Source organism: Macrobrachium nipponense, chromosome 12 (assembly GCF_015104395.2).
Source record: "Macrobrachium nipponense isolate FS-2020 chromosome 12, ASM1510439v2, whole genome shotgun sequence".
Taxonomy (NCBI): Eukaryota; Metazoa; Arthropoda; class Malacostraca; order Decapoda; family Palaemonidae; genus Macrobrachium; species Macrobrachium nipponense.
The window spans coordinates 43,231,497-43,246,496 of record NC_087205.1 but is presented as its reverse complement, the minus strand read 5'-3'; the positions used below and the strand labels follow the sequence as shown (position 1 = coordinate 43,246,496).

Here is a 15,000-nt window from a genome sequence, read left to right as displayed (position 1 = left end):
ACAATTTGGTTTTGAGGCGTAACCTGCCCTTCGAGTATCAAGAATAGACCTTGCTTTCTGCAGCATGGAGGCAAGAAGACGTCTGAAGTTATAGTTCTCCTTTGTGAAGCTGTCACTTCGAGCATTGATTTCCAACAGCTGCAAAACTGGCCAGCAAGTATTTCATTACCTCACTGTTTCCCCAGTTCACATACTGTAAGAGTTCATTTTTGTTATGTAAATAGGAGAAACCATTCTGCATTTATCTTTGTTAGTAAGCTGGTAAATATACCTTTGTTCTGTTTGTGTTGGTGTTGAATTCTTTTTGTTTATTAGAATATCGAACGTGTAGTGGACCTCCAGAGTCTGTGACACCAAACCAAAACATTGCCATCAGGTGATTTCCAATCAAAACATTGATCACTGTGTTATTATTTTATAATACAGTAATATGAGAATACATACAATATTATTGGATATAGTGAAGTAATTTATAAACTTTTTAAAAGATTCATGGAAAAGATTCATATTTACTTTTTCTCTTTGCTTATCTTCATTTTCATCACTACACCATCTGTGTAGCAGCGGCATCTTGAGCTCGTACCTTAATTTTTTGCTCGTGTAACAATGCAAAAAATCGACTGAGTGACGACTCGTACCTCGAAAAACTCGTACACATTAATTCACTCATAGGTCAAGGTACCACTGTAATTTCCTCTCCTCTGTTGTTATATCTGGATGCTATCCTGCTGGATCGTCGTATGGGCTAACATGATGTTGCAAGTAAATACCTCATCAGAAGGAATCGAAGGTGCAATGGGTAAAGACTCCTGCATGCTATCCAGCACCTGTGGAGGTTGAGGAGAGGCAGAGGCAGCATCAGGTGAGGGAAAAACAGAGCCTGTCCTAAAATTCAAGCCTAACAAATGACCCGAGTATGTAAAAATTGACAATTGTGCCCTCGTAACAAACGACTTGTTATCTTTGAAGGATTCTCCCAAGTGGATGGCAGCCCCTTCAACTAAGCATCTGGTGTTTAAAGATAATATTGGCTGCATTCCACTCTGGTTTATGATCATTGTTAAATGCATGTGTCACTATTACACTACTTTGTGAATGCAGTGAAAAAGCTCGTTTATGTTCCCCTAAACATGTAGTTAGACCTTGTCCATTTCACCAAAGTATTATCCTTTACAATCGTTGCAAGGTAATTCATAGACACCTGGAACTGTGGGATTTTTATTGTTGTTATTTCTTACATGATTATGCCTTAACATATATTTAAACACAATTTTAGTGTCCTTCTGACTGGTATTGTTTACATAACCACTACTAAAAAAATTCGCACGCAAGTGACTTGCAAAGCCTGGGTAACAGGTCCCACCCGCCGCAGCGGGAACTCATGAGTGACATTAACCGATAGCGTCATTCTTCTTTGTGCCAAGCAGCCGACAGGACGTCGTCTAATGCTTCCCAAGTTACTGTTTGCCGCTTTCTTGTTGCTATGAAGTCAGTGATTTACTCGCTTTAGTTATTTTTTTCTTTTCTGTGTCTGTTGTATTATTTGGGTTGGTTTTATAATCATTAGTTCATTCTTTTCTCTTAGATTAGAGTATTAGTATGTCTGACTCAAGTAATTCCAGTCTTCGCTATTGCAGCGAGGGCTGCAAGACTAGACTGACCAAGTTATGTTATGATGCACAAACGAAGTGTAGCAAGTGCAGAGGTCAGGTGTGTACAAGAGAGCATACATGTGATGAGTGTAAGAGTGGGATGAGAGTATGGGGGAGTTTTTAGAGTCCCATCTAAATAGGTTGGAGAAAAATAGGATTAGGAAGGCGGCTGCTAGAGCTGAAAGTAGGGCCTCTGTTAGTAGGGACTCTTCCCCTAGGCCTAAGACAGACTCCGGTCTGTCTCTTCCTTCTATTCCTGGAAATAATCTTTCTCCCCTTCTACTTGAAATAATCATTCTCCTATCCTCAGCCCTCCTTCTCTCCCTCCTCCCCCTCCAGTGCTCAGCTCCCATGCTTCCGAACCCGATGCCATTGCCAGTCCTCTAGTGTAGGATTAAACAATAAATTTGATGCCAAGTTTAATCTAGTTTTTAGTTCCGTTGCAGAGTTGGAAGTGTCCCTTAGGGGCCTCATGGTTGAGAAAGAGCAAAGTGTAGTTGCAGTGGAGGAGGTGGCTGCCCATCCCATCGGCTCTCTTAGACGAAGGTCACTGTCCCGCTCCCCTGCTACTGGGAGAAGACACACTAGAAGTCCAAGGGAAGCTGATGGGGTTTGCCCACGGGCTACTGCCCCTCTGTCAGTCCTGTTGTCAAGTCCCAGGGACATGACTGACTGCCGTTGGAAAGGCACATGTCAGTGGATGTGCGCCGCTTGCCTTCAAGTTCGACTTGGAGTCTGATCTCAGGCATTGTAAACGCTACATTAACGCCTACTAGACCTTTGAAAAGGCATGTGCAAGATGGCAGCTCCCGAGCTCACCCTGATGCCAATCAAGCGGCATAACTCTTAAGATGCCCTTCCATTGTGTAGCTTTGGGGTTGACCCCTTGGTGTTTGCACCTGTGCAGTTACTTTCTCACCCTTGGGACTCTTACTGCCGTCTCCCAGGGACTCAAAACGTTAGAAGTCCAGTGTTAAGCACTTGTCACCGAAATGTACGGATGGATGCTCTCCCACTCCTGAGAGCCCAGTCCTGGGTGCTCTCCCATCTCTGTCAACCGTGCGCCCACCACTGATTGCTACACCACCAGTTCTCACTCCTACTTTGCCTGCTTTCACTGCCACACTGCCTACACCTGCTCCCGCTCCCACGATGTCTGCTACCGCACCTGCCCCTTTGGATTCTTCCGCTTCAGGACATCGACAACACCAGACCTTGGCTGCAGAATCGGAAGGCTTCTCTCTTGCACTGCTGAAAATACAGCTGGCAGAAATTCTGAGTTACGTTAAGAAAGCTTCTGGCGGGAGTTTCCCCTAAGATGGCAGACGATCTTTCACCTGTTTCTTTGGAGGTTGAGGAAGTAGGGGGTCAAGATTTGGCCCAGCTGACTGCTTACAAGGCCTTACTTTGCTTCCTTTAGGAGAGCTATCCTGGATTCTTCACTTCTTCTCCGGCATCTCTTGCCTCTTCGTTCCTGATGTCGAAAAGTCAGCAGGAACTCGCTCTCCTAACCAAGACGTTCCATAGGCCTTATGACACCGGAAAAAGTCCCTTCCTGGGAGTCGCTGTCTCCTTCCAAGGGGACTTCTCTAGTCTCATCGACTCATCATGCAGTACAGCTTTTGCCTCAGCCAAGGTTTTCTTCTAATCGGCGGAGCTGGATCACCTCGTCTAGAGTCTGTTCAAGGTGTTTGAGGTATTCAGCTTCCTCGACTGGACAGTGTGCGTTCTCGCCAAGAAGATTGAAAACGCCACAGAGATGGTTGACTCTGTTTCAGCAGACCTGAGCGTGCTTTTGTGACAGCGCAGTGGTGGTTGTCTCTCTCTTCACCTTCGGTGTTCTTTTGCGTCAAAGGGAGTTATGGCCTTGCTGAAGGCGTCTGCTTTTAGCTCCTCTGGACCTTCTCTCATCTTTCCAACAAGCCATGGTAGAGCAGATAGCCACAGACCTGCAGAAGAAGAAGCAACACAGGACCTCCTGACTCAAACCTTCTTTGTCTACGCCCTTTCATCCGAAGTTTGTCTCCCCACTCCAGCAGCACCCCTATAGCGTGAAGAGACCGCAATCTCATTCAAGACCCTGCTCCAACCTGTGCTACCATCAGAAGTCTATCAAGAAGCACTCCGTCATCAAGTCTCAACCAAAGAAGTGAACAAGAAGTTCTTCGTGCCCCAGTCGGAGCCAGGCTCCTTGATTTTTGGGAGATGTGGGCTTGCAGAGGAGCAGAGTCACGGATCATCAGGGTATTAAAGGAGGGCCACTACATCCCTTTCTCAGAGACCCCTCCTTTAGTCTCATCATCTATTGCATTGATGGCAAACTCGAAAGGATCAGAAAAATACTCTGCCCTATTGATGGAAGTGTTATCCTGTCTTAGGAAGCAGGCTATAGAAGAGGTAGTAGTAGTCCATTCCCAGGGATTAAAAGCAATCCCCTGTTTGTAGTTCCCAAAACATCAGGGGCTGGAGACCGGTACTAGATGCAATCGCTTCATAGTTAAGGACCAAGTTTACGATAGAAACAAGCCAGTCAGTCATGTCATCCATTCATCCAGGCAATTGGATGATCACCCTAGATATGCAGGATGTTTATCAACACATACCAGTTCATCCAACTTCAAGGAATTTTCTAAGATTCGTCTTCCAAAGCACTGCAAGTATTCTCCAGAGTTCTCTCTTCTCTTGCCAAATGGCTTCACCTGGTAGGCATCAACATCTGTCTTTATTTAGACTACTGTCTTCTTCGCTCACCATCGAAGGAACAGTGCATGAAGGACCTTCAGACAGTGCTTCATCTCTCTCAAGAATTGGGAATCCTGATAAATCTCAAGAAGTCCCAGTTGGTTCCATCTCAAGGAGATTCTTTATATGGGGATGATTCTCAAACTCTCAGACTTCTTAGGCTTTTCCGTCCCCAAAGAGGAATTGAGAGTTGCATTCAGTCATCTCCAAGTTCCTTGTTCTCCCATCTTGCTCGGCTCTTCAGTGGATGAGTCTGCAGGTAACACAGGAGAAATCTTCAGTTTTTCCTCAAAGCCAACTGGGACAGGAAAACTCAACTGGACTTGACAATTTTTCCTATCACACAGGAGATAAAAATCGATCTCCAGTGGTGGCTACCAGAAAGGAGATATTCACAGGGGAGATCCCTTTTTCCCCCCAACCTCACCTGGAATTTTACGTAGACACTTCGGATCTGAGCTGGGGAGCCCTCCTAGGGTCTCAGGAAGTGTCTGGGACTGGTCCCCAGAGAAAACGAAGCTCCAGATCAACGTCAAGGAGTTGAAGGCATCGCTTGGACCTATGTCAGTCCCCTCATTAGTGTGCAACAAGACAGTGGTTGTGCACTCACTATTTTCCCTCTGTCAGATGGAATGAGAGCTTCTCCTGTGGGCCCATCAACATCAAGTAAAACTCATCATCCGCTTCATTCAGGGGAAGTTAAATGTCCTGGCAGACGAGTTGAGCAGACAGAGGCAAGTGCTTCTCACCGAGTGGACTCTGGACGACAGGCTTTGCTCTGACCTGGGAGATTGTGAGGCAGACCACTAATAGACTTGTCTGCAACATCAAGGAACAACCGCCTTCCTCTAGTCGTTTCCCTAGCCCGGACCCTCGAGCATTGGCAACGGACGCGCTACTGATCGACTGGTCGGGACTGGATCTTTACGCTTTTCCTCCCATCAGCGTAGTCATGAAAGTTCTGAACAAGTTCATGTCTCACAGCAACGTCTCCATGACTGATAGCCCTGTTCTGGCCTGTGAAGTAATGGTTCCCGGACCTTCTACGTCTGCTGGTTGACTTTCCGTGACTGCTCCCCCAAAGACCATGGCTACTTAGACAACTGCACTTCAGAAGGTACCACCAAGGGTTGTTCACGCTTGCTCTGCCAGGCTTCAGACTGTCAGGAAACTTGTTAGAGAGAAGGGATTTTCAAGAGCAGCTGCAGAAGCTTTTGCAAGGTGCAGACACCAGTCTACTAGTAACGTCTATCAGTCAAAATGGGCTGTCTCCCGTAGATGGTGCTTCAGACATCACATCTCGTCTTCAGAGACGTCTGTAACTCAGATCGCCGATTCTTTTCTTTATTTAAGAGCCTTTCATCTTCCACGATTAAAGGTTACCTAGTCATGCTTTCTTCTATGTTTAAGCATCGTAATCTGTACCTTCATGACCTGTTGAAGTCTTTTGACACCTCCAAGCAGTAGTAGTCGACATTGGTTTCCTGGAACGTGGACGTAGTATTGAAGTGGCTTAAGGGCTCTCCTTTCGAACCCCTTAAGTCTGCCCCTCTCAAGGATCTTTTATGAAAGAGACTGTTTTTTTGTAGCATTAGTTACTTCTAAACACATGATCGAGCTACACTCTATCAATAAAAGAGTTTGACTCTCGCAGGGCGATGCGGTCTGCTCCTTCACCTTGGGCTTCTTAGCTAAGAACAAGGATCCTAATAAGTCATGGCCCCATTCTTTTTGTATAAGGAACTTCACAGGTATTGTGGGCTCAGGCGGAGAAGAAAGAGCTCTCTGCCCGGTCAGAGCCCTGAGGTATTACTTAGAGAAAACAAAGGAGATCAGGGGATCCTCAACTAACCGCTGGCGTTCGGTCAAGAATCCCTCCCGTCAGCTTTCCAAGAACTTAAACATAACTTGTCTCTCTGTGATACTTCAATAAACCTTTTTGAGGTGTAAGTCAATATTTGCATTACAATATTTGAAAGACTTAGCAACAGTCATTGAAAATTGCAGTACACTTGGCCAGTTGGCAGTGGCTGGCATGATGTTGGATGAGGAAGCATAGGAGGGACACGAACTCTCTCATATCTTTTACCTTGTGTCAAGGTCCCAAGGATGTTGAGTTATTGGGAGCTGGGGGGGATACCTGGTACCTGAAAGGACCCACCAGTCGGTTGGTTGGTTAGTGTTTTTTCTTTGTGTTGGCGTAACACATGTAAGGTGACAGGTTGTTGTTTGTGGATGTTCATTATGCCTGTGGAAAACATACAAATGTCTCATGAGCAATAGTTTTTTCTCTGTTGGAATGTAACAGGATGAAGTTCTACTTAGTTACTGAGTGGTAGATAATGTGGTCACTAGTTTTGTAATTATTAAGAGTTTGGATGATCTAGTACAGTATATGATTTGAAAAGGAGCCCTTGCATCTTTTAGGTACGCTGGACCTGGATGAATGGGCACAGTTCTTACACAAAAAAGAGATCTACACAGACTTTGATCGTGTCAGAAAAGAGGTTGATGAAGAAACTGCAAGAATTGCGGGTCACAACAAAGGCGTATCAAATGATCCCATTCGCTTGAGAATATACTCTGATAAGGTCGTTAATCTGACAGTTGTAGATTTGCCTGGCCTTACAAAGGTAAGAAGTAATTGTAGCAGTTTTGCCATAATTGTCTTCAGCATTACATATATACACTAGAAAATTTATATTGGAATTGTGTGATAAGTAGGGATGTTGTTTACATATACATAATTGCAGATTTTTGTTCTACCATTTCAGTGTGATTCTTCCAAACATATCATTAATGTATTTGAGGATGGCTAATATTTAAAATTTGTATATAAGTAACTTACTAAGTAATTACATAGCTAAAAGTTTCTAGAATCGGCGGCTAGAACTTTGACATTTGCGGTTTGCGCTATTTTTTAGTGGCTAGGTGACTAGCCCCGCCCACTTTTGGAGAGGATAGAGAAACCCCCACAAAAAAAAATCCAGCAGAATGGTTTTTATTTTTCTCGATGGGCTGTACTGTACATTCATCATGTTTAGTGAAGTATTCTTGGATTGTATAGCCTTTGGCATATTTAGATAGAGCTTGGCCCTATTACTATTACCGATTTTGACATTATTTTATCAGTTTTTTACTTTATTACTGATTATAACGATTTTTAGACTTGAATATCATGTCGGACTTGAGTGCTTTTAGTTTTACGTATTGTAGCAAGGCCTGTAATACATGCCTTACGAAATTCTCACCCTATGTGCACAGATTGCAGAGGACAGGTGTGTTCAGTAGACATAAGATGTAGTGAATGTATGGACTGGGAAACTAAGAAGTGGAAGACTTTAAAATCACACTTAAGTAAATCGGCAAGGGATAAGGAAAAACGAAAGGCAAACTATTAGGCGAATTAGTAAGTCATTAGCTAGTCAGAAATCCCATAATAATGATAATGGTAATGATGATGTAATGCTGATGAACTGTAATTTCTATTGACCCTTTTCCTTCCAATTCTCTGTCTGTGCCTGAGTGGTGCCTGCAGATGCCAGGATCTCATCTAGCGCCCCAAAATGCCCTTCAGTGTCGGGGGGAGTTGACTTGATTCATTTTCAAGTAGTGTCTGAGCACCCAATTAGCGCCATTTGCTGGCAGAATCAGAGCGTCTGTCCAAAGGATGCCAGTATGTGATGGTCTCTTTTTAACAGAGCAAAGCACCCTGTAGCGCCCTTGCGCCCTTCTAGCTTCAGCTCGTTTAGATTCGAAGACAACTCATTCGATATTTCTTTGGCAGTGGGGAGTCTCCTTCAATTAGCCTTCCACATTGCTGCTTCTGCTTATCACTCACCCTCGCTCAGGCAGCTCCCTCCTGTTTGTATGCAAACGTCTCTTAGGATGGATCTTATTCAGAGCAAGTTGGATAACATTTTAAACCTGCATAAGAATGCTCCTTGTGCTCCTCAACTGCTGGAAATAGCCTTGTCTCCAGTTTTCCTCAGATGAGGATGATTATGTTATACTCTCTCGAGATACTTACTCTTCGGCCTACGTATCTATGTCTGCCAAGGGAAGCCCTGAGTGAGATTGAACGGTTGGCTTTGGAAAAGAGGGATCAGGGGAAGGCCATGTTTTTGCTTCCATCCTTTCCAGATGTTTAAGAGAAGACTAGTTTTATTCCACAGGAAGCCCCTTCTCTCGGAGTGGTCTGCCTTCTCCCAGGGGAACTTCTCCAGCCTTGTTGATTCGTCAAGGCGATCCAAACTTTAATCTGGTTCGAAGATTATGTTTAGCTTCTCGGAGTTAGACACTTCTTAAGAGTATATTCCAACTGTTTGGGGTACAGTATACCTCGAGATACGAATTAATCCGTTCCGATGGCGCCCTTCGTACATGAGGTTGTTTTCGTAGGTCTTGGACCACATTTTACATGTAAAAATGGCTAATCCGTTCCAAGCCCTCCAAAAACACCCAGTAAATTTCATAATAAAGTTAAATTGACCTATAAACAATGAAATACTACAACAATTTGGACCATTCAATACCTAACTTAATAACGAAATGCAAATTAATTCTGTAAATAAAGTGTAATTAGTGTACATGGTATACAATAAAATACTGTACGTTAAAATGTGGAAGCTTACCTTTCGAGTGGAGGCTATCTCCGAAAGTGGCGGCAGAGGAGGACAAACACATAAAAAAATGTAAGGAAAACATACATAAACTCAAAAATTTTACGAAACACATTAACAAAACTGTAACACTTAACTTTACAAAAAACTAAATTAAAAAGAAAAATTTTTTACTTTTTTAACCTTTACATGTGTTTGTTTGTTTGTTTGTTTGTTTGTTGTTTTTTTTTTTTTTTTTTTTTTATACAGAATTTCAAACTTCATCACCACTTTCACTTTCTGTTTATCACTTGGTTCTTCCTTTTTGCTTTCAACTTTCTGTATTTCATCACTTGGTTCTTCCTTTTTGCTTTCAACTTTGTTTTTTATCACTTGGTTCTTCCTTTTTGCTTACTCCTGCTAATGCTAAAGGCCTCTTTAAAAAATAACGATCCAAGGAAGATTGCTTCTGCCTACTTTTCACAATGTTCCTGAAACGACTCAGGCAAACTTCATCGAACTGCGCAAGCATACGACCTCTGTGAGCCTTTTCGTGGTGTCTTTTTTTCTATAAACGATTGCACTTATGAAAAGCGGCTAGAGCATCCTTAATTTCTGCCGTTGTCATAGGGTCCTCCTCCTCTTCCTCGCCGCTGCTAGAGAACTCCTCTTGAACGAAGTTATGTTGCATGGCCTCCAACTCCTTCAGGTCATCCGTTGTAAGCTGCTCTTGGTGCTCCTCGAGAAGGTCGTTGATGTCGTCCTCGTCGACGACCAGCCCCATGGACTTGCTGAGTGCAACGATCTCGTCAAGATCTGATTGGGAAACAGTTTCGAGATTGTCAACAGTTTCTGACTCTGCAGCACCAGCTACGCCCACGTCAAATCCCTCAAAGTCTCGGGCGGATATGGCATCAGGCCAGAGTTTCCTCCACGAGGAATTCAAGGTTCGCCTCGAAACCTCCTGCCAAGCTTGGTCGATGAGCCTTGAAGGCTCGAGGAGTCTCGGAATGATAAACCAGTAGGGGCTTCACCTTGCAATCCCCACTGGCGTTCGAACAAAGTGCGAGCGTAAGCCTGTCTTTCATAGGCTTATGCCCGGGTAGCTTCTTCTCTTCCTGCGTGATGTACGTCCGACGAGGCATTTTTTTCCAAAAAAGGTCAGTCTCATTACAGTTGAAAACTTGCTGAGAACTGTAGCCTTCCTTGGTCATCATCTCGTTGAAAGTCTTTCTAAATGCTTCGGCTGCTTTTGTGTCCGAGCTGGCAGCCTCCCCTTGCTGCACCACCGAATGGATGCCAGTTCATTTACGAAATTTCTCGAACCAGCCATGCGAAGCCTTGAACTCTGGGGTTTGTGTTGATGTCCCTTCCCCTCTGTCGTCTTTCGCCAACCTGTGCAATCAAAATCGCTGAAAATAGCGCTGGCCTTGTGTTAGATTGCTGTCTCCGTTACCGTATCGCCAGCGATTTCTTTTTCTTTTATCCAGACAAGAAGCAGCTGTTCCATCTCGTATTGCACGTGGGTCCTCTTGCTGGACAAAATAGTGATGGCCTTGGACGGTGTATGATGGCATCCTTCTGTTTAAGGATGGTGCCTATTGTCGACAGTTTTCAGCCGTATTCCTTGGCGATCACACTCAATCGCATACCAGCTTCATACTTCTTGATGATCTCCATCTTTGTCTCCAAAGAGAGCATTCGCTTCTTTTCGTGAATTTCAACTTTCTTGGGACCCATGACTACGTTATCTTGTACGTAATTTATAATTACAATAAAGTTTTCGCACAACACGATAAAGTACGTATACTGCAACGAAATCACTAACGAATTTACGTTACTAAACGAAATCGTTAGACCGAACGAATACCGCGTGCATACGATAACGATGCTGGTACGAAGTGGACGAGGTAGGCACGCCACCACGTATACGTACATAGATGCATGATGGGAGGGATGCTGTCCAATAGGAGAGAAGGATCTCATTGGCGGTGACTAGCATCAGGAACCAATGGGAGAGCAGGAGGATGGTGGGGTAGTCTACTCAGTTGGCGGTACGTCGGAGTTTCAAAATTGTGTAGGTCGGATGGTTCGGGCGAATCTCGGACTTTCAAAAACCTTTCATATCTTAAAAACTTTTCGTATGTAGAGCCGTTAAATTTTTCGTATTGGCTTTCGTATCTCGAGTTTTTCGTAAGTTGAGCCTTTCGTATCTCGAGGTACTACTGTACTTAGTTTTCTTGACTGGGTGGTAGGAGCTCTCACTTGTAAGGTTAAGGCCGACTTCTTTCCTTACTGATGAATTTTCCTCATGGCTGGTTAGGTGTCCTGTCATGTATTGATAAAGGGATGAGGGATAGTTTGCAATAGTTGGCTTCCCTGTATACAATGGGTGGGGTTTTGCTGAAGAAGTGGACTTTTGAACCTTTTGAGTTCCTACAATTCTAAGGGTGTGACCTACTCAGAAGCCAGCCCTTCTTTTCTCACCTCTGGACCGTCAACATCTTTTCCCGCAAGACACAGTTCTGGGGATTTCTTCAGATCTCCAGAGAAAGAACACGCAGGATCTTCTGTCTCAATCCTCTAGGCGTCCTAAGTAAGTGTCAATACACCCGTCCAGGACAATATCTCCCTTTCAGGTGGGGGCCCTTTCATGGCAGTCAACAAAGATCCCTCACTAGGTCTCTATCTGGAAGTCAGATCGTCTTCAGGTCAATCAAGAAATCATCATCTAAAGCTTTAGGGTAAGTTATGATCCCGTCCTCTGAACTCTGGTAGTGGTCAGGACTACTTTTTTAGATGTGGAGAGATAAGGGCGTAATCATGGATAGTCCATGTCTTGAAGGAGTGGTACACTATTCCCTTCAAAGAAAGGCCACATTTATCCAACCCTCCAGTGGTATTAACAGCCAACCAAACTCCAAAGGCTCAAAGAAGGCTTTAGCCCTTTCAGAAGAAATTTCTTCTCTTAGAAAAGGGGCAATAAAAGTGATAGAGGTGAGCTCCCTTGGTTTTTTAAATTGCCTGTTTGTAATGCCCAAAATACAATCAAGGGCTGGAGGTCCATCCTAGATGTCAGTGCTCTGAACGTCTTTGTTTGTTTCGAAGAAAAAAAAATTGAGGATGGAGTCAAACTGAACCATTCTGTCATCCTTTTGCCAGGGAAACTGGATGACAAACATAATCCTGCATATCTCCACATTCTTGTACACCAGGAATCGAGGAAGTTTAAAGGTTTGACTGCTCAATTATGTGCACTTTTTCAGCCTTTTTGACGACGCCACAGGTGTTTACAAGAGTTCTCGCCCCCTTAGTGAAATGCTGTATTTAATGGGAGTAGTAAGGAAGGATACCCCTCTACCTCGGCAATTGGCTATTTGGAGCCCAATCAGAGTCAGTGTTAGGAGGACCTCCAGAAAACCCTCCTGAAAACCCAAGATGATAAGTTTTTAGAAGTAATTAAATTCCTTCTCAACAGATTCTATATTTGGGAATGATAATAGATTCTCGGAGGTTTTTTGTTTCTTTTCCATTCCCAAAAAGAGTCGAGTTGTGTCTGAAGTCAGTTCAGTTAGTTTCCTTGTAAATCAGTGTTCTGTGAATGACTGGATGAGCGTCCTAGGAACATTATCGTCAATAGAATTGTTTCTCTCACGTAGGCAGACTTTATTTGAGACTGCTCCAGTATTTTTTTTAAGAATCAACTGGGACAGGAAAGTGTTCCAGATTCAGTAGAATTAATAGTGACTCCTGAAATAGTCAGTTTTTCTTTGTTGGTGGAATGTAGAAAGCAGACTTTCGGAAGGGAAATACCTCTTTCCAATGAGCTCCAACCTAGACTTTTACTCAGATGCGTCAAATCTAGGTTGGGGAGCGATCTTAGGAGACAAAGAACCCTCGGGAAAGTGGTCTCAGGAACAAGAGAATTGGCATATAAATGTCAAAGAATTGAAAGGTACACCTAGGGTTTCAGTATTTTGGGAAGGAAGCATTCAACAAAGTAGTAACGATACAAATGGACAATACGACTGCCCTTTCTTTCATGAAGAACCAAGAGGAAACAAACTTTCTCCCTTTACAAAGTAATGAAAGGTTTTCTTTGGGCAGATCAAAATCAAACCACTCATTTAGGGAAAACTCAACATTTTGGCGAATGAACTGAGCTGCCAGAAACAAGTCTTGCTGACAGAATGGACACTAGACTATCAAGTTTGTCTGGAAGTTATTGAGAACACTGATCTTGGATCTGTTCACCACATCAAGAATCAACCGTCTGCCTCTCTTCTGCTCGCCAATCCCAGATCCATGAGTAGGGGTAACAGAGGCCATACTACAAGACTGGTCGGACAAACATCTGTATGCCTTTCCACCTTTGAGTTCGATCAGGCAAGTGATAAACAAATTCCAGAGCCAGCAGAATGTGTCCGTAATTCTAATAGCTCCCTTTTGGCCAACAAATGAATGGTTCCCAGACCTTTTAGAACTGGCGGATTTCCCAAGACTATTATGTCAAAAGACTTGGCTGCTTAGACAGCCTCACTTTTGGCAATTTCGTCAGGGGTTGTCTCCTGTGGCCCTGATCGAGTTCTTACTATCGGGAAACTCCTGCGCAAGAAGGGCTTTTCAAGACCAGCTTTGCAAGCTATCACCAGTTGCAGACAACACTCCTCTGATAAAGTATATCATGCAATGTTGTCCATCTTTCAAGCTTGGTGCAGAAAGAACAGAGTATATTTTTCTCAAACATCTATAACCGAGATAGCAGATGTTCTGCTATATTTGAAAACAGGTAAGTGTCTAGCTATTTCAACAATTAAGGGCTATAGAGCAATGTTATGTTTAGTCTTTGTCATAAGGGACTAGATTTAGCCTCCAATCAGGACTTGTCAGATTTAATGAGATCTTTTGACAGAAAGAAGTGGCAGTGGTACCTTGGATCCTTATTTGGTACTAAAATGGTTGTCAAGTCCACAATTTGAGCCCTTCTATTCAATCTTGAGAGATTTAACTAGAAAATCTAGTAACCTTATCTACCACAAAAAGGATAAGTGAGATCCATGCCTTAGACAAGAAAATGCAGGTTGCTTGTTTTCTTTGGGATTTCTACCCAAGAACGAGTTAATTTCCAATCCTTGGTCTGCTCTTTTTTTTTTTGTCTAATATTTTAGGGAGAGAGAGTTGTGTCCTGTGAGAGCTCTGAAACATTACCTCCACAGGACAGGGAATACATGGACCTTCAACTCCTTATGGTGTTCTGTGAAGAATCATGCATGACTTTTGTCAAAGAATGCCCTGGTGTTCTTTTCAGACATTCTTCCTTAGAGACTTCATTACAGAAGCCCTTACAGGCAGTCCTCGGTTATCAGTGGGGGGTTTCCATCCCTGGGGGGATGACAATAATAAAAAAACTGCCATTAACCAAAACTCTGGAATTTATGATACCATAATGCCGCTTGTGGCACTGACTAAGCACCATTATGGCGCCTCTTAGTTATGTTATGGTGACATAAGGCACCTTATGGCACCGATAACTGGAACTTGGCCTGTTATGGTGCCAAAAGTGGCTGATTGTATGGCGCTAGATGAGCGCCATACAACCCGATCACCAATAAACGGGGACTACCTGACCTCTCTTGGAGAGGATCATTTTCCCTTTGTTAAGTGAAGGCTCATGAAATGAGAGCCATAGCCACTTATAAATGTAATTTCTCTCCCTCTACAATATTGCAAACAACCTTTTGGAGTTGCAAGTCAGTCTTTACATTGCATTATCTAAAGGAAGTTGAAACTATTTATGGTAATTGCAGTAAGTACATTGAGTCCTTTACGGTGGCTGTTGTGGTGTTCGGGGAGGAAGCATAGGAAGCATTCCTTCCTTTTCTTCTCCTTGAATTATGGTGTTGGATTTTATGGGAGTCTGGGGTATGTACTGTGTACCAGAATACCCTCTAGTTTTTATGGTTGGGTAGTGGTTTTTTGACTTGCTGGTATTAAGTGATATAGTA

The 15,000-nt window shown here is 43.5% G+C and overlaps 1 protein-coding gene across 1 annotated transcript in view; it reads left to right on the top strand.

Annotated features, from left to right (window-relative positions):
- LOC135224506 (dynamin-1-like protein) overlaps positions 1-15,000 on the top strand; it is a gene marked incomplete in the record, with an annotated part of 557,230 nt that overhangs the window by 143,066 nt on the left and 399,164 nt on the right. The window contains 1 exon segment of the mRNA XM_064263535.1: positions 6,822-7,027. Coding sequence (XP_064119605.1) covers positions 6,822-7,027 — 206 coding nt within the window.